Genomic DNA, 17,997 nt, shown 5'->3' with positions numbered 1-17,997 from the left:
CTGGTGATCAGGGCTGGGCCCATCTAGATGAAGCAGACTACGCATAGCTGTGGGGAAAGAGGGTGTTTATTAACCAACGGCAGGGGGAGGAGCTGAGCCCAGGCTCCCCACTCTGTCACATGCCTGTTCCACCCACCTGGTGGTAAGTGGGGGCATTCCTAAAGAAGTATAGCCATTCTCACAATAAATACATTCATTGTGGGGTGGAGGTGGGAGAGTTTGGGTGAAGGGCAGTAAAAACTCGTGGGATTCCACGTTCTCAGCTACAAAAATAACAGTCATCCTCACCCGAGGGGAATGGGGGAGCTCAGTCAGAATTGATTGTCCCATATAGGCCTAGAGACTTCAGAGGTCCCTGGACCCTGAAAGTGCCCCGGTGAGGTAGGACAGGGGTAGGAGCTAAGCATCCAAACTCCCAGCCACTGCCCTTTGCATAGTTCCAAGAACGGGCTTCATATGCCAATTGAGACATCAGATTTCTCCTCCCCTTCCCTGCTGTAGTCTAGGGGAAGCGAATGCTTGGTTCCCCCAAAAGAGAGGCTGGCTCATTGAGTGCAGTGTTGGTCATCCATCCTAAGGAAGGGCCTGTGAGGACAGCTAAACGGGAGGGGGATCTCCCTCTGAAATGTCCACGGACCAAACCCAACAGACACAGGTCCAAGGCAGCAAGGGGAGGCTCAGAGGTGCATGTGAGTGGAAATGTAAGCACATGTGTGATACAGGTGTGTGTTGCCACATGTGCATGGGGATAGGACATGCCTGGAGCTCTGTCTCTGATACTCTTGAGAATGACCAAGGAGAGTGGGGAGGCTGATTCACAAGGGCCACACAGGAAGGGAGAGGAGGGGAGTGATGCAGTCTTACCTCCCCAGGCTGGCCCATTCCCAAGCTCTTGACAAAGAGGTCACCACATGGGGCTGGGGAAGAGGACCAGATAGGATGTGGCATTTGGGAGGGTACCCCAAGTCCAGAAGCAGGGATGAAACAAGAATGCACCAGGAGGAGGTGAGGGTAGGGGCACTGCAGCCCAGCTGATAAACATTCTTCCACGTGTGCATGTGAATGTACGCAGGGCTTAGGTGGCTGGCAGAGGTCTTGTCTGGTTTCAGGACCATCCAGCACACAGGGCCATGCAGAGGGTGGTGACACTGAGCCCATATGGACCTGCAGAGCCCTGCCTGGGAGAAAGAGAAAGGGTTTGGGCAGATGAATGGAACAGGAGGATGGAGTCCTCGCCTCTTAAGTGTTTAGGTTAGGGGATAGGAACTGGCTCTGGGTCTGCAGGGCACCTGATCCTGAGGGAGCACCTACCTCTGAGGAGCACCGATGGGCCTGGGCTGCTCACATGTGGGTCTGTGGAGACTGAGGAGGGGGCTTTGGCTGGGCCTGACTGGCCAGCCCTACAGGGACATCAAAAAGTTGGGAACAGGGCATAGAGTGGGGGGAATGAAGGTAGGGTGGCTGTGTTAGGGAGGCAGTGGCCCAGCCTGGGACAGACAGGCTGGCTTGGAAGAGCATTTGTTCTGGGAGGCTGGGCTCAGACAGAGCTCTCATCTAGCTGCTCTACGAGCTGCGTGTGCTTCCTTTTCTCCAGGATGCGGCTGAGTTCCTCAGCGAAGGAGCAGGGCCCTGCTGGTACTCCATTGTTGCTCTGCCTCAGAAGCACATAGCTATTGCCATTCATCCTTCGCAGCCGGCTGGGCAGTGCCACCAGGCCATTGGTCAGCTCAGCCGGTGGCAGTGGGGGCGGTGGGGGTGGTGGGGCTGGGGCTCCCTCCCCAGGGATGATCTGGAGACAGCTGCCCTCCAGGCCTCCAGCCCCCTCCTCCTCATCGCCCTCATCTTCCTCTCCAGGACACTGGCCTGAGACTGTCTGCAGTTGCACGGCAGATCCTCCTGCCCGGCTGGCCCGACCCAGTGAGTATTTCCGTCGGCGCCCTCGTCTGCCTTCCCGCAGACAGGCCACATAGAGGAGGGAGGAGGCCAGGATGAGACAGAGGCCACCAAGTGCGGCAATGGCTAGCACATAGAGCAGTCTGACATCAGGTGCCAGCTGTGCCCCAGGTGTGTCAGGGGCTTTCGGAGCTGGGGCAGGAGTGGCTGGCCGGACCACGAGGCTATAGGAGGCCAGCAGGGTGCGGAGGCCATTTTCCTCAGCATAGCAGCCATAGTTGCCACTGTGCTCAGGCTGTGCATCTGTCACCAGCAGCCCATCCACGCCCACACGGTAGCCACCCTGTCCATCGCTCAGGCCCATGCTTCCATTGAGTAGCCACAAGGCCCGGGCCAGGTTGGATGGCTGGTCACAGGGCAGGAGGACATCATCACCCCGGAGCACAGAGCGGGTCTTCAGTGGTGGTGGTGGCCCTGTGGGGGTTGGGGGAGAGGTCAGTACCAGCCCATCTCAGGAAGGGAATGGAGATGGCAAGCCAGACTGTTGACTGCCAAGTCCCTGGCACCAAGCACAGAACCCGGAATCACCGTGACAGCTGACCCAGGCTCTATGCTCATGCTTCCACATAAGGTTCACATTGGCCCTTCCCAGGAAGCAGGCAGTGCCCTTTTCCATTCTCTCTCCATTCTCTCATCCTGTCCTGTAGTTTCAATTTCTGCCATCTGCCAGTAACTCCTAGTCTCTCCCTCAGACTTCTCTCCTGAGTGCCAGACTTGGATATCTACCATGTGCTGGGCATCTCCACATGAGGTCTCTTGGACACTTCAAAGGCCAGAGCTTTTCTCCCAAACTACGCCAGGTCCTTTCCTTGAATTGCCACCACTATGAATGGCACCACCAGCCATACAGTTGCTTAAGTCAGAAACCTGGGAGTCTCCCTCCTCTTCTTGTTCACCTTTTTTTGTTTGTTTTGTTTTTTTGAGATGGAGTCTCATTCTGTCACCCAGGCTGGAGTACAGTGATGTGATCTCAGCTCACTGCAACCTCCGCCTCCCCGGTTCATGCAATTCTCTTGCCTCAGGCTCCTGAGTAGCTGGGATTACAGGCATGTGCTGCCATGCCTGGCTAGTTTTTGTATTTTTAGTAGAGACACGGTTTCACCATGTTGGCCAGGCTGGTCTTGAACTCCCAACCTCAAGTGATCCAACCGCCTTGGCCTCCCAAAGTGCTGGGATTATAGGCATGAGCCACTGTGCCCGGCCCTTCTTCACGTTTGTATCTAACTCTCACGAAGATTTGGTTTCTGGCATCTATCTTAGACCTGTTGATCTCTCTCCTTCCATGACTTCTGGCCCACTCTGGCCCCATGTAATCCATTCTCCAAGAGAGGTATTTTAAAAACACAAATCTGATCTTGCCACTTTCCGGCCTAAAACTCTTCAGAGATTTCCTGTTGCTTTTCGGATAAAGACCAAAATCTTCAACATGGTCTTTGCCCACTTGTCCAGCCCATTCTCCTGTCACTCAAATGTGCCAGCCTCCCTCTGCCTGCTGCTCCCTCTGCTTGCATGTCACCCCATTACCCCATGTCGTCTGCTTGCCTGGCTAACTTGTGGGAGATAGCATAATATAGTATAGTGACCAGAAGCACAAAGTCAAGTCAGACTGCTTAGGGTCAGGTTTGAATTCTTTCTTCCTTCCATTCCTTCCTTTCCTTCCTTGCTTTCTGTCTTTCTCTCTCTCTCTCTCTCTCTCTTTCTTTCTTTCATGAGGTCTCACTCTGTTACCCAGGCTGGAGTGCAATGGTGTGATCTTGGCTCACTGCAACCTCCACCTCCCAGGCTCAAGTGATCTTCCCACCTCAGCTTTCCAAGTAGCTGGGACTACAGACATGTGCCACCACACCTGGCTAATTTTTGTATTTTTTGTAGAGATGGGGTTTTGCCATGTTGCCCAGGCTGGTCTCCAATTCCTGAGCTCAAGCAATCCACCTACCTTGGCCTCCCAGAGTGCTGGGATTACAGGCGTGAGCCACTGTACTCAGCCAGGTTTGAATTCTGGTCCAGTTTCTTAATAGCTGAATAAGTTTGAGCAATTTACTTACACTCCCTGGGCCTCAGAGAGGTCCCTCATGGGGACGATAATAATGGCACCTTTCTCATAAGAATGCTGTGAGAATAAATGACATCATGCATAGAAGTATTTAGATCAGTGCCTGGCACACAGTAAATACTTAATACATCTTAGCGATGATGATTAACTTTTGTTCTTTCTTCAGATATCAGCTCAGTCATCTGATCTCCCTTGGGGAAATACCCATTACGTTCCTGAACCCTTGTCATCTGCTACTTGGCTATAAGCTCTAGAAGTGACAACACACTTCACATCTTGAATGTGTTTCCTAGTTTATAATTCATTTGGGCAGTAAATGTTTGTTGAGCACTTACTCTGTGCCAGGCTCTGCATTTGAGTCATCCTTACCAAATGCACACAGCCAAAGCCACTCAGATACAAACGTGTACGACATAGCAGTAAATGGCAAAGAGGAGAGGCTGTGCAGCTAGACCCACACTCATATGAGTCACTTACCTGTATCCCTGCTGCTCTCACAGCCTCGATTTCCTCTCTCTATGTCCTGTATCAGTGCTGTCCTGGGACAGAAGATCAGGTTTTATGAACAAGGGGAACTGGGTTTCAGTTTCCCAGTGACAGGGTAGATAGGTCTGTTACCAATAACTAGCCCCTGCACTCCCCCAGGCCTTCCTCCTCCACTCAGGCCACATGTGACTCTCACCCCCCACCACTTCCCACCTGCTTCCCTGGGACCTGTTGGCTATGGTGGTGGCTGCCCTGCAGGCATGGGTGCCGGGGTCCCAGCCACAGTAGGGGTCTCGGGCCAAGATGCAGTCATAGCAGGATCGGTAGCGGGAGCAGCTGGAGAGTGGTAGCTGGATGACTCCGCTAGGAGCCCCCACATAGAGGCTGTGCTGGGAGCCAGATAGGACAGTTGGTCAGCAATGCCCCCACTCAAACTTACAGATACACAGCCTCTGTCCAACCTCCCCACTCCCTCCTCCTATTTCAGCAAGCCTATATTAAGGGTCACAGAGAAGGGTTACCTGCATTAGAGAGATGACTAGATTTTCCACAGACTGGGGCTCCCTGAACACTTGTGTCTCTTCAATAATGTGCATCCCAGAGCCCAGGACTACGGCCTTGTGGATCCAGCCATCAGCTGGCATGGAAAGAGCAGAGAGTCAGACCCCAACTATGGGATCTGCTCTCAGCACCCTGCAAGAGGCCTAATAGGAACAGCTCAGGAGTCATGAGGTCCAGAGGTCCAGAACAAGGACTCAGCCAGGAGCAGTGGACCCTCAGGACATTGGGAACTCCAGATTAGTCATGGCAGGAATTAATGGATTCAGAAGCATTAGTGATCAGGGCCAACAGGGATCAGGGATTGGGATCAGAAGCACCTGTGCCCAGAAAGAGCAGGTCATAGGTGGGTCCAGCAGGCGTGGTGACAGGTGTCCCTGTAAGGTGTGTGTAGCGTACATTGCGCTTGAGCAGCAGGGGCCGTCCACGTGTGGGCACAACGGGCCGAGCCATCAGTGGGTGCAACTTTACAAAGTCCAGGACCAGGGATGGCAAGTCTTGGGATGAATTGTAGCCTTGGCTGCGCAAGGAATCTGTGATACACTGGGGTAGGGAACAAAGGTGGTGAACCTCGGGACTCCACCACCTGCCTGCCCTCTCCACAAGGCCAGACTCACTGACCCTTCCCTGGGCTCTGTCTGCTCAGCACTGGTCCCAGGCCTGGGCACTCACCGAGCCAGGCCGGGGCTCAGGCACCCCACCCTCATAGCGACCCCAGCGCCGGGAACCATCCTGGTATTCCATATAGGGTCCTGCAAAGACAGCCTGGATCTCTGCCAGGTCATAGCGGCAGATGGCTGAGGCCTCCAGGGTCTTCCTAGGAATGGGACATAGGGCAAGGGGGGCGAGTTACACAGAGTCAAGCCTGCCCCCCAACCCATGCTCAGCCTGAAGCTCACTGTTACCCTGGCCAACCCCAGCTATAGTCCCACAGGGCCTCTCCTGTGAGTCAGTGGACCACTGCATTCATTCTCTGGCTCTATGTGCTTGATGTGCTTAAAATTCTTGATTCTCTAGCTTGATGTGCTTAAAATTCTCACTTTGCCAGCACTTTGAGAGGCCGAGGCCAGTGGATCACGAGGTCAAGAGATCGAGACCATCCTGGGCAACGTGGTGAAACCCCGTCTCTACTAAAAATGCAAAAATTAGCCAGGCATGGTGGCGTGTGCCTGTAGTCCCAGCTACTCAGGAGGCTGAGGCAGGAGAATCACTTGAACCCAGGAGGTGGAGAGTGCAGTGAGCCGAGATCGCGCCACTGCACTCTAGCCTGGCAACAGAGCGACATTCCCTCTTAAAAAAAAAAAAAAAAAAAAAAAAAATCTCACTTTGCAGCCAGACCTCCCCACAGTGGATCCTATCTCATCTTCACTGACCTCTGCTCCAGCCCCTATGCTGTCGCCAGTTCCTTGCCTCCCCATTGTCCCTGCACTGACCACTGTGTGCTCAGCGTGAAGGCTGCATAGAAGTGTGTACGGCTTGAGGTTTCAGCATCCAGGCTGCAGACCCCACGCAGTGTCTCATACAGTGGAATGTGGCAGATGAGACGGGCTTTCAGGAAGGATGTCCACTTCTTCTGCAGGATCTTCTTCCCTCCCAGGTCTCCCTGGGGAGGTGGGGGTACGGGTTAAGGGGCCAGGGTCAGAGGTCCAACCTCTATACCCGTGCCCCAACATCAGCCCTATCCACCTTGCAGACACGAGCGACACGGGCCACACGGTGACTGCTGCGGCTCTGAGTGAAGCTGCCAGAGCCCTCCTCAGTGGCACGCTCCGTGAAGAAGTAGTATACCTTGTCGTCGTCACCCACTGCACTGGCCTTGCTCTCCCGCACGAGGACGGAGAACACAAACTCAGCATCTGTGGGTCAGGCAGTTTGAGAGGCTTTTGAGACAGGCTGGGGACCCCTTTCCCCCACTCTGAGGCCTACCCCTCACTTGACAACACACAGGAATGGAATGGGCAGGCTCACCTGGGGATTTGGGGGTGGGGTGGTCAGCTGGCCAAGGGAGTAAAAACGAAGAAATAGTCCCCTACCCCCCATCATCCTGTGCCTCATCCTCCTAACCATTGAGCCAATGCATTGGTGTCTCCTCAGTTCTCAGGGAGTGTGGGTGGCGGCTCCGACGGATGTCGGGAATGCTCCGGAATTCATACCGAGTGGCTGTGTAGAGGCCTCCATCTGGCGTGGGGACATTCCAGGCATGAGAGACATGTCATATACAACAGGGCACATGACATATACATGGTGGCAGGTCCTAGAGATGAGATCCACATCTTAAAAACATCATGCTTGTGATAGGGAAGAGGGCCTGCTCACCAATGATGAGGCCCGTGAAGCCACGGGCTGGGTCGTAAGGACACTTCTCCTTCCCCTCCTCAAAGCTGGTTGGCAAGGTGAAGGCCTCAGCATCCTAGGGAACAAGGGACCAGCAGTAACTGGTTCAGAGGACAGGTAGGGACAGTGGCTCCAAGTCAGATCAGTCTGGGGTCAGGGATCAGCAATCAGGGCTAGGGGCAGGTTGTATGGCAGATGCACCTGACAGCAATAACTTAAGCATCCCCTGAGAATGACCTTATGGCCTAAAAACAATGTATGTTTGGAGTTCCAAATCTGCGAGTGGGCAACCCAGAGTTTCACTCCTTATCTATGAAGAACACATGAGCCCCTAGCCCATCCTGTGGAACACATGCCATCCAGGGGATCAAGTCCCTTTGTTTTGGGTTAAATGAAGTTTGCCAGGTGGAGGTGATTGGGGGAGGCTGCTAAGTGAAAATGCTATATAAACTGCATGCTTTTTACAAAGGGGAGTGGTTCTCCAGTGCAGCCCGCCACCACAGGACTGCCCTGTATGGAAGTCCCCTTAATAAACCATCCGTCTCCTTCACTGGCTCTGAGTCTCTTCTTTGGCATCTCGAACATGATTCCATCCCTAATGAAGCCAACAGAGATCTAGCACAACACAGGTATACTCACAATTGCTGCACAGAGGGGCTGGAAGGCGTGAGTCCCACATGCATAGAGGTGGGTGGAATTGAGCCGCTGCAGGAACCGCACATGGTTAAAGCACTCTGTCTGTGGGATGAGGTGGAGAGGGCTGTGAGCCCCCTGCCTGACTAGAGGCCTCCTCCATTAGTCTAGCTTTGTAGTTTGGCCTTTGTCCCTACCCACAGGACAAATGGTTCTTTCCAAGATACCTGTGATCCTTCTCACTGCTCCAGAATATTTCCTGAAACTCACTCTCCTTGGCCTCCCAGTAACATGACACTATTTCTCTCCTCTGTCCCTCAGATTATCTGACACCACTTTGCCAATATCTCCTGTGTCTCTTGCAGTTCCCTCCATCCCTGGTTCAAGAGCTGCCAGGGATTCCACCATCCTGAGGTGCTTCTCCTCTCCCATTCAGCTCCTTCTCAGCAACTCTTTCTATTCTTGGAACTCCTGCCCTCCCCACTGGGGTGATACAACCAAATCTCTCCCTAGATGCCAGCTCGCTCTCCACCTGATATCCCAGGGATGCTTTAAACTCACCTTGTCAGAAGCCAAGTTCATCCCCTCCTCCATAACCTACATCTTTCCTAAACCTGTTTATCCAGTCTTTCCCACCTCACTTCATCCATCCTACGACTCAACTTAGAAGCCAGGAATCATCCTTGCTGCTTCCTACTTTCTCACCCCCACATTCAGTCCCTCTCCACAATTAATTCATTGTCCTAAATGTCTCTTGACTTGGTCCACTTTGACTCCACCAACAGCACCCAGTCCAAATGACCACCATGACCTCTTCCTTAGACAACTGCAGTTGTTACCTGATAGCTCCTCCCAACCTTCTCTTTCATAAAAATGACTTTTATAACAGCTATTTATTCAGTCAACGATGAATGCATGTACATAGTATAAAACTCAGAAAGTACAAAGGGGTACATTATAAACAAGGAGTCTCCCATTTATCCCTGTCTCCTAGGTTGCCTGCAAAGAAGACTGCTGTTACTATCGTCTGAAGTTTCCTTCCAGAGATATTTTACCAAACAACACACTTTTGCTACTCTCCAACCACTTTCCAAGGGATATTCTAAAAATGTAAACCTAGTCAGGTGTGGTAGCTCACACCTGTAATCCCAGCACTTTGGGAGACTGAGGTGGGAGGATCACTGGAGCCCAGGAGTCCAAGACCAGCCTGGACAACATAGCAAGACCTCATCTCTATGTGGTGGCATGCACCTGTAGTCCTAGCTATTTGGGAGGCTTAGGCAAGAAAATTGAGCCCAGGAGGTCGAGGCTGCAGTGAACCACTGCACTCTAACCTGGACAACAGAGTGAGACCATGTCTGAAAAAAAAAAAGTCAAGTGGATCACACCACTGTATCGGCTCATCGGTGACCTGAACATAGAGTCCCACATGCTCCTAGCCCTGTGTGATGGGACTCTGCCGCTTCCTCTGGCCTCACTTACCCCACTCCAGTCACGTTGGTCTTCTCTGCCTGTCAAATGCCCTCAGCTGCCAGTCTCTTGACTCCTTTGCCATGTTAATGATTCCTCCTCTTGCCTGTTACCCAGGGTTTAAATCCATACAGGCCTCTTTTGTCTCTTCCTGCTCCCTCACCTGGTATAAGCCACTGGCATCTGTCCCTCCTCTCCATAAGCCTGCTCAGGTCCCTTCCTCTGATCCAAATGATGCCCCAGCCTCCTCACTGCTTTTCCTGCCTCCAGACTCACCCTATTTTCATCCATCCAGTACCTGGGGCCAGAAAAATATTCCTATAGTGATGTTTCCCCAAGATGTTTATTTATTTTTTTTTAATTTAATTTTTTTTTTTTTGAGATGGAGTCTCGCTCTGCCACTAGGCTGGAGTGTAGTGCGTGATCTCAGCTCACTGCAACCTCCGCCTCCTGGGTTTAAGAGATTCTCCTGTTTCAGTCTCCCGAGTAGCTGGAACTACAGGTGTGTGTCACCACGCCCAGCTGATTTTTGTATTTTTAGTAGAGACAGGGTTTCACATGTTGTACAGACTGGTCTCGATCTCTTGACCTCGTGATTCACCCGCCTCGGCCTCCCAAAGTGCTGGGATTATAGGCCTGAGCCACCACGCCCAGCGGATGTTTACATTTTTTAAAGGGGGGTAGGGAGGTATTCTCTGCTCAAATAACTTTAGAAACCACAGGTGAAACCTATCTTTACTGGGGTTACTTCCTAGAGCCTGAAGGATGTTGCTGTGCATTGTGGGACTGGACATGCAGTGTTTCCCAAACTCATTTGACATTTAAACCCCTCCTTTGAAAATTAGTGTTCCTCAGAACATGCTTTGGGAACTGTTCTATAAAGCCTTGCTATCCAAAGTGTGGTCTGGGGACCAGCAGCATCAACTTCACTTGGGAGCTTTTTAGAATTGCAGACTTGGGCCCTTCCCCAGACCTACTGAGTTTGGCACCTGCATTTATAATATATTTGGGTGATACATTAAAGTAGGAGCCTCTAAAATATCAAATTGTGAGGGTGTTCACTGTCACAGAATAAAACCCAAACTCCCAGCTGGGCATCTGTGGCCTTCCATGACCTGGTTCCACCTGCCTCCCCAGCCCTGTTTTCTACTCGTGCTGCACCAAGAGGCAGTCTTCGATGGAAGCTCTTGGAGATGCCTTTTTAAATGCAGCTGTCCCAACACTACCCCCGGCCCACCTTGGCCCAGTGGACCTTGGGAATGTTTTTTTGTTTTTTTTTTAAAATTAGAGATAGAGTCTCATTATATTGCCCAGGCTGGCCTCGAACTCCTGGGGTCAAGTGATCCTCCTGCCTTGGCCTCCCAAAGTGTTGAGATTACAAGTGTGACCCACCATGCCCAGCCCAGGGTTGTTTATTTTGTAAAAGCTCTCCAGATACAGCCATTACATAGCCAGACATGGGACCCTTGGAGACACCCTATTCTTTAGCTGGAAAGGGCTGACGCTTCATTAATGCCTCTCCATGGAATACTGGGTATTTGAACTATTCCTTGACCAAAGCCTCATTTTTCTCATCTGCGAAATGTAGGATAATACCATTTCATAGGGTTATTTTAGAATTAACTGAGATAATAGCTAAATCAGCACTTACTATAGATGTTCCCTGACTTAACAATGGTTCAATTTATTATGATGGCTTTAATGGGAAGTAACCCCATCCTAAGTAAGCATCTGTAGAGGTTACTTACTGTTTTTTGTTGGTCTGTTTTTTTGAGACAGGGTTTTGCTTTGTCGTCCAGGCTGGAATGTAGTGGCTTAATTATAGCTCACGTAGCCTCAACCTCCCAGGCCCAAGTGATACTCCCACTCAGCCTCCCAAGTAGCTGGGACTACGGGTGCATGCCAGCATACTTGGGTAATTTTTTTTTTTTTTTTGTATATTTTTTGACACAACAGGTCTCGCTGTGTTGCCAGGGCTGGTCTCGAACTCCTGGACTCAAGCTGTTCTCCCACCCTCAGCCTCCCTGAGTTGTTGGGATTACAGATGTGAGCCACCGCATCCAGCCTACTTATTGTTATCATGATTATTTGGGATCCCAGAGGAGATGAAAATGCCATTGCAGGACAAGCTAGTAGGCCACCAGATGTTTGAATTAGAAGTGCTGTGCCCAGATGCCAGGTGCAATGGCTTACATCTGTAATCCCAGCACTTTGGGAGGCCAAGGTAGGAGGACTGCTTGAGGCCAGGAGTTCAAGACCAGCCTGGGCAACATAGCAAGACCCTGTCTCTACAAAAAATAAAATACTTAGCTCGGCGTGGCATATGCCCATGGTCCTAGCTACTCAGGAGGCTGAAGTGGAAGGATCCCCTGAGCCCAGGAGTTTAAGGCCACAGTGAACTATGATTATGTCACTGTACTCCAACCTGGACGACAGAGTGAGACCCAACCTCAAAAACAGAAAAAAAAAAAATGCTGTGCCCATGGCTTGCCACTCTGGCAATACTTACAATGTTTACTGTGGTTGCTGAGATTTACTGGCAGGTCTGCACCTACCCATCTGTGTCCCCAACAACCCTGGCATCCCTGATTGAGGAAGAAGAGGAGGAAAGGAGCTGGGGACAGGGCAGACCACATACCTGGTTGTTTTTCCCTTTTTGATGACATTTGCTTTGCATCTCTGGGGAGGCTTCCCAGTGGATCTAGTGGGGGCAAAGGGAATAGGCTGATGCATTGACCCCAATACCTATTACTCATAGGACCAGGCAATAGGACCCCACGGAGCTGGGGAAATTGGGGTGAGGATCAATTTCAGAAGGAACATTGAATGCAAGGGACACCTGGGCTGGGAAGGGCAGTGCTGTCTGACCAGGGGACTATGGAAGGCTTGGCAGGGTTTTCAGGAAGTTGAGGTCCCAGGGAGCTGGATGAGGATGGAGACCCTCTGGGTGGTCCAGGTTCCAGGGCCTGACCTCTTTGTGAGCCCCATCTCCTATGTCGTTGGCACTGAGAGAGAACAGGGCACCTCGGGCTCCCACCAGCAGCCTTGCTGAGGCCTCCTCTAGGAGCAGTGTTGAGTAGTTCTGGGCTTGGCCCTCGAAGTGCCGGGTCCCAGAGAGCTCTGGGGAGAGCAGGTACAGTGAGTCTAGTTCTGGGGTGCCTTCCCACCCCCAGCCCTGGCTCCTGCTGCCTTTTGAGGTTGAGGGTCTAACCTTCATAGGGTATGGTCATCCGAGGGGTGGCATCTAGTTCTCTAGATGGTCTCCGCAGTGAGGGTCCTGGGACTGCAGTTGCTGTGAGAATGCTCAGGAGGAGGGGCCACAGCCTCCCCCACATCTTCCTGGGGAGGCCCAGACTAACAAGACCCCCAAAGGGAGCCAGAGTCACAGGTTGTAGGGGCAGGGATTGGGAAGCACAGTCACAGAGGTCAAAGTCCAAGGAAGTCACTTGGAAGGTCAGGGGTCATAAGCTCATGGGAGTCAAGGAATCATGGGGCCATGGGGGGTCCTGGAATCGGGGGGACATGGAGTCACAGGGTTGTGTGGCCATGGAATCCCAGCTAAGAGGTCAGAAGGAGGGAGGGATCACATGCCTTTCTGCATCAAATGCAAACTCCATGGTGAGAGGGAGTTGTGAAGTTCTAGAGGGGTTGTAGGTTACTGATGGGGTCACCCTGCCCCCGACAGTAGAGCTAGTCCTGGTTTTCTGAGGTCCGTTTTCTGAAGAAAAAAACAGGGAAAAAAAAAAGCTCTTTGATCTGTATGTGGGTGGAAGATGGATGGCGTTACCCAGACTTCAGGGGGCACTGAAGGAAGGAGGCCCAGCATCCACAGAACGCCCACGACAGGATCAACTCACAATCATTCTGTCTATCCCTTTGCTCTGATGCTGGAGGCTGGGGTGGAACTTACCTTCCTTACAAGACCCTAGACACCCACAACCCGAACCCAAGGTCATGACCCTCTTCTGGCCAAGTCAGAAGCTCCGCTAGGCCCTCAAGTCAAAGGAGCTGGGGTTCTCTGAGAGAATGCCTGCTTCTCTCAACAATGAGATGCAACTCGGTCAGCAGCTGCCCCTGCTGCCTGCGGGGGTGCCTTATGCAGGAAGGCCTGACCAGAGAGGTTTAATGGGCCTTTGTTTATTTTGTCCTGCTTTCCCTTTGTTTTTTCTTTTCCCTGGCCTGAGAGCTCCCTCTGGAATTTCTCTTTAATTATAACTTCTCCTTGGTATTCCTCTCTAAGGGGGTACACATCTCTGCCCATGCCTCTGGCTAGGCATCCACACGTGTCCCTACCTGCAGGTAGGCATTCACAGGCATTGGGGTGGGTACCTAGGGTCCCCCTGGTTGCACAGGTGTAATGTCTGTGCAGGAGGCTGTAGTGTGCATGGCCAGTTGAGACATAAGCAATGTGAAGAAGGTAAAGGATGGGATCCCTGAGCCCTTGGACCCTCCCTCAAGCCAACCAGCTGGGGAGGGAGTGGGGGCAGGTGGTGGGCATCTCCCAACCCCTGTAACAGGCCTCCTAATCACCAAGGGTTTCCTTGAAGAGTTCCTCGGCTGGGTGAGGTGTGGAGAGACCTAACCCATTCCATCTCATCTGTCACCCACAGGCAGGGCCAGAGGGTGCCACTGGTGCCTCCTCTCCCAGGTCAAATATTAACTATCTGGCCTTGGAAAGAGGGGAGGAATCAGGAACTGGCCAGAGGGATAACAGGAGCATTTATTCAAGAGGTAAAGGTCAGCACTGCAGGGGCAGAGCCCTGAGGGTGAGAGTCGACTATGAAAGGGAGAGAAGAGGATTCCCTGATCCTGAAAGGGTATAGGCTCCCTGTTTGGGAGCTGGGACAGCAGGAAGCTTCAGGCAAGCTGGCCATGCCCCACCCCTCCCTGTGGAGGCACACCTGTTTACCTTTGGGACCTCCTATTTGCTCAGTGCAAAAGGCATGTGTGTGGGGAGCATTATGGCTAGGAGGAACATGCCCCAGGTTAGAGGAGCCACTCAGTGTGGTGCATGTCACACTTACAGTTTAAGAGTCACATGGGTGACTCTTAGGAAGATGATGTACACGCACATGGATGCACACACACACACATACACATTCACAAGGAGGACTGTGAACACATGGATTCACAGGGGTCACTCACACATACACTCACAGGGAGGTTTGTGCACACATATGCTCACACAGAGGGCCACAGCCACAGGTAATCATACATATTCACATGTGAAGTTGAATTTACATGCCCATCCATTCAGCAGGTCACACAGCCTCAGAGGTTGAGGAAAGATAAACCCACACATATGGGTTTCTGTCAAGGACTGTGCACCTCTATTCAACAGAAGGGTCCTATCCATATACATGTATGTGTGGGGACATGCACACAAACCCATTGATGTAGTGGGCCAGGCAATCATGTTCACAGAAGGGTCAAGTACATGTGTGTTCACACAGAGTCCTTGAACACACAACTACATCCATGCAGAGAGAAGCACACATGCATACAGGGGTCCAGTTTTCACCACAGGCTTGGGGGCTGCTAGTGTCCACTGGGGTGGGATGCAGAGCAGAACCCTGCCTGCGTTCCTGAAAGTCCCAATTCTAAGGCCCAATTTCAAGTGTGTGTGTGTGTGTGTGTATGTGTGTGTGTGTGTGTGTGTGTGGGCGAGGGGGGTGATGGCGGCGGAGGCTTCTGACCTTGGATGGTCAGATGGGATGGGTGCATGAGTCAAGGCCGCTCTACAAGGGAGGGAATGGGAAACTAACCCAGGCAGGAAGAGGCCTCTAGCTTTAGCAAAGGAAAGATGGAATGGAACGCATAACTTAGTACTCCTCCACCCCGATGTATATTGCAGTTCTAGAGGTAGGAGACGGGCTGGCGCTCTCAACCCCCACTTAACCTGTTGGGAGGGGGCGGGGCTAAGTGGGCGGGGCGGAGCATACCACCCCTCCCTTCAGTGGCGAAGCGGGTTTAAGGTCTCCTGTCCACGCCCCACACTCCACCCCAAGTTCCACAGTTCGAGTTCTTCCCCAGGGCCAGCCCCCTGAACTCTGATCACCTTCCCTCTATTAGATCCTAGGGTGGAGGGAATTGGGGAGGAGAGACCCTTAAAACAGGATCAATGGAGGATCAGCAGGCTTTCGACCTTCATCCCAGATGTCCACCTGCCTCGTGTAGGCAGTATCTCCCTCTGCCTAGTAGGATGGTGGTCTCTCCTGGCTTGAGAGAGCCCCTCCTCCCGTACCCCCTCCCTACAACATCCTGGACAGTCCGCGGTTCTCTCCCTTCGTCAGGTCTAACCTCAGTCTCTACTGCTGCAGCTCGAGGACAAGCTCTCCTTCGATCCCGCCGGACGCCGGGAGACGTGACCCAGATCCTGGGGAACACTGTTCACCACACGGACCCCTCCCCATGCTGGTCCCCGACTCCGTGATGGCCGGTCTGCACCCTGCGCAGCCCGAGGCCTGGCCCGCGCCCCTCTAGAGCCTTCATGCAGAATCGGGGGACTTGGCGGTGAGAAAGGCCTGGCCCAGCTTGGAGGGTAGAATGGACGTGGGGGAGGCCTTGCCCGACCCCCGGCCCGAAGCCCCCGACTCAGGCCAGGCCGCCGCCCGCACTCCCCGCCTTGCTCACCTTTGCGCTTGGATCCAGGGCCATAGAGACAGCGATGCGCCGCTCCGCGGCCCCACAGCACCAGCTGCGAGAGGAAGGGGCCGCGGCTGGAGGCGGGGCGGGGGGGTGGAGGCGGAGCCGGGGGTGGGGCGGGGTCCTGGAAGGCGGGGCCGACTGGGTGGGGTGAGGGGAAGGTCGCCGCTCTCTTCTTTGCGCCCCCTGCTCTAGCACAATAGAGGCGGTTTGAGAGCGAGGCTCACACACAGCCTTCGGCCATCGGGCGACCCCGCGCCTCTAGGCGCTACGGCCCTGATAATCGCCCCCTGGTGGTGGCTTCGCCACCCCGTGCACCCTCCACATGCTTATAGCCCGCCCTCTCCTCCCCTGTAACCCTAGGATCCCCCCGACTTGCCTACTGCTGGGGACGTGCAAACCTGCCCTGGCGTTGAGGGGTTGGGGGACCCTCTCGGAGGGCCTTCTGGCCTGTCCTCTAACCTGGACCTCACTCCCTGCGCTCCTGCCACTCGCTTCTGCTCTAGGATGTGGACGGAAGGCTACCCTAGGTGGAGACTGGAGGTTGGGGAAGCTCTGAACACAAGGAAGGGGCTTGATTCCCAGCTTCAGGGGCTGTTCAGCTTGAGCTATGCGTGGGGGAGATGGGGTCAGGCCTGAAGGGGATGAAGTAACAGCTTGACCTGAAAGGCACACAGAAAATGCTTTTTCTGGATAAACAAGCCACAAGCATTTGCACCTGTTCACTCACCAAATCTTAACCCTAACCTAGGCTCACCTCAGGGACTGGGTCATTCAAACACTTGCCTTCCCCTCCAGCTCATCTTGGGCCCCATTCTTATCCAGAACTTAGAGTGCATCCTTCTAGGCAATCAAATACCCTGTCCTTCCCAGATTCAATCACCTTACCCAGCAGCAATCTAGGAAACTCCTCACAATCAACTCCCCAACTTCTTTAACTCAATTAGGATGGTCCTTCTGTGCAAACTTGGGTCCTGCCTCCTTTAATAGGTCACAGCCTATTAAAGTGAACTTAGCCCCTATAGTCCAAACAAAACCTGCATTCAGGCCCTGACCCAGCCTGGTCCTTCCTCCTCCATCCATGACAGTATTCATGTGGGCTCAAGAGATGGACCAAAATGATAAAGTCCACAGGAACATATGTGATTGACTCTTGCACATGCCTAGGAGTCAGAACAGGATTCAAGTGGCACATTTAACCAAAGGAACCTTGGGAAAGACACTTCATCCTTCTTTCTGGATTCCCCAAAGCTCACAGTTTGGCACTGAATCATATACAATCTCGTAGTTTGGATGGCTGTGTGTGACTGCAGACTGCTAGACAGCAGGGCCCACATCACAGTTCCACCTCCCCCAACACTCTGCAAATAGGATATGTGTGGCGGGGAGAGGGAAGGTAGCTGGGGAGAAACACAATAAAAAATGTACACATGCTTTTACAAAGAATATCCTGCTTCATTTTTTATTTGTACCCTCATCCCATCCTGAGGAATTTATAGCCCCATTTTATGGATAGGGAAACAGGCTCTAAGACATTAAGTAACTTGTCTTGAAATTCATTCTTGTGTTTACAGAGAGGACAATCAAGACTGGAAAAGTCTGAGAAGGAGGAAGCAGGGTAAGCCTGAAGGGGAAATACCATTGGCAAAGGTAGAAATGTTCAAGCTTATGCACAGGCTTGTGTTGAGGCACTAGGGAAGAGGCATGAAAGAGGGCAGTTTGATTTGATGAAATTGCAGTGGGTAGGGGGATTTCTAGTGGGAAATAAAAGGGAATAGTCAGCTAGTAGTTTGAAAAAGACCACAGAAGAAAATCCTGAGATGATAGACTGAGTAAGGAAGTCTGAGCTGGGAAGACCAGTTAAG

At 52.5% G+C, this 17,997-nt stretch overlaps 1 protein-coding gene across 1 annotated transcript; it reads right to left on the bottom strand.

Annotated features, from left to right (window-relative positions):
• Positions 1–48: 48 nt before the first annotated feature.
• Positions 49–17,572, bottom strand: SEMA4G (semaphorin 4G). The gene is made up of 15 exons (XM_025397998.1): positions 15,788–17,572; positions 12,699–13,205; positions 12,459–12,607; positions 12,126–12,188; positions 8,024–8,122; positions 7,367–7,460; positions 7,115–7,228; positions 6,737–6,906; positions 6,484–6,653; positions 5,723–5,867; positions 5,371–5,593; positions 5,014–5,129; positions 4,706–4,881; positions 4,484–4,545; positions 49–2,367 (listed from the first exon to the last, which is right to left on the bottom strand). The coding sequence occupies exons 2-15, from the start codon at positions 12,820–12,822 to the stop codon at positions 1,538–1,540; spliced, it is 2,535 nt and encodes an 844-aa protein (XP_025253783.1). The 5' UTR covers positions 12,823–13,205; positions 15,788–17,572; the 3' UTR covers positions 49–1,537.
• Between the last annotated feature and the right edge of the window lie 425 nt (positions 17,573–17,997).

Source organism: Theropithecus gelada, chromosome 9 (assembly GCF_003255815.1).
Source record: "Theropithecus gelada isolate Dixy chromosome 9, Tgel_1.0, whole genome shotgun sequence".
NCBI lineage: Eukaryota > Metazoa > Chordata > Mammalia > Primates > Cercopithecidae > Theropithecus > Theropithecus gelada.
This window is presented reverse-complemented; position numbering and strand designations above follow the sequence as displayed.

What these genes read in the sequence shown, in the direction of transcription:
- SEMA4G (XM_025397998.1), bottom strand. Translation starts at nt 12,822, where the DNA reads ATGTGGGGGAGGCTGTGGCCCCTCCTCCTGAGCATTCTCACAGCAACT. An exon ending in TAGTCATCTCTCTAATGCAG is followed by an intron (nt 4,882 to 5,013) that starts GTAACCCTTCTC and finishes TCTGGCTCCCAG; the next exon opens with CACAGCCTCTATGTGGGGGC. An exon ending in TGAGAGCAGCAGGGATACAG is followed by an intron (nt 2,368 to 4,483) that starts GTAAGTGACTCA and finishes CAACCCCCACAG; the next exon opens with GGCCACCACCACCACTGAAG.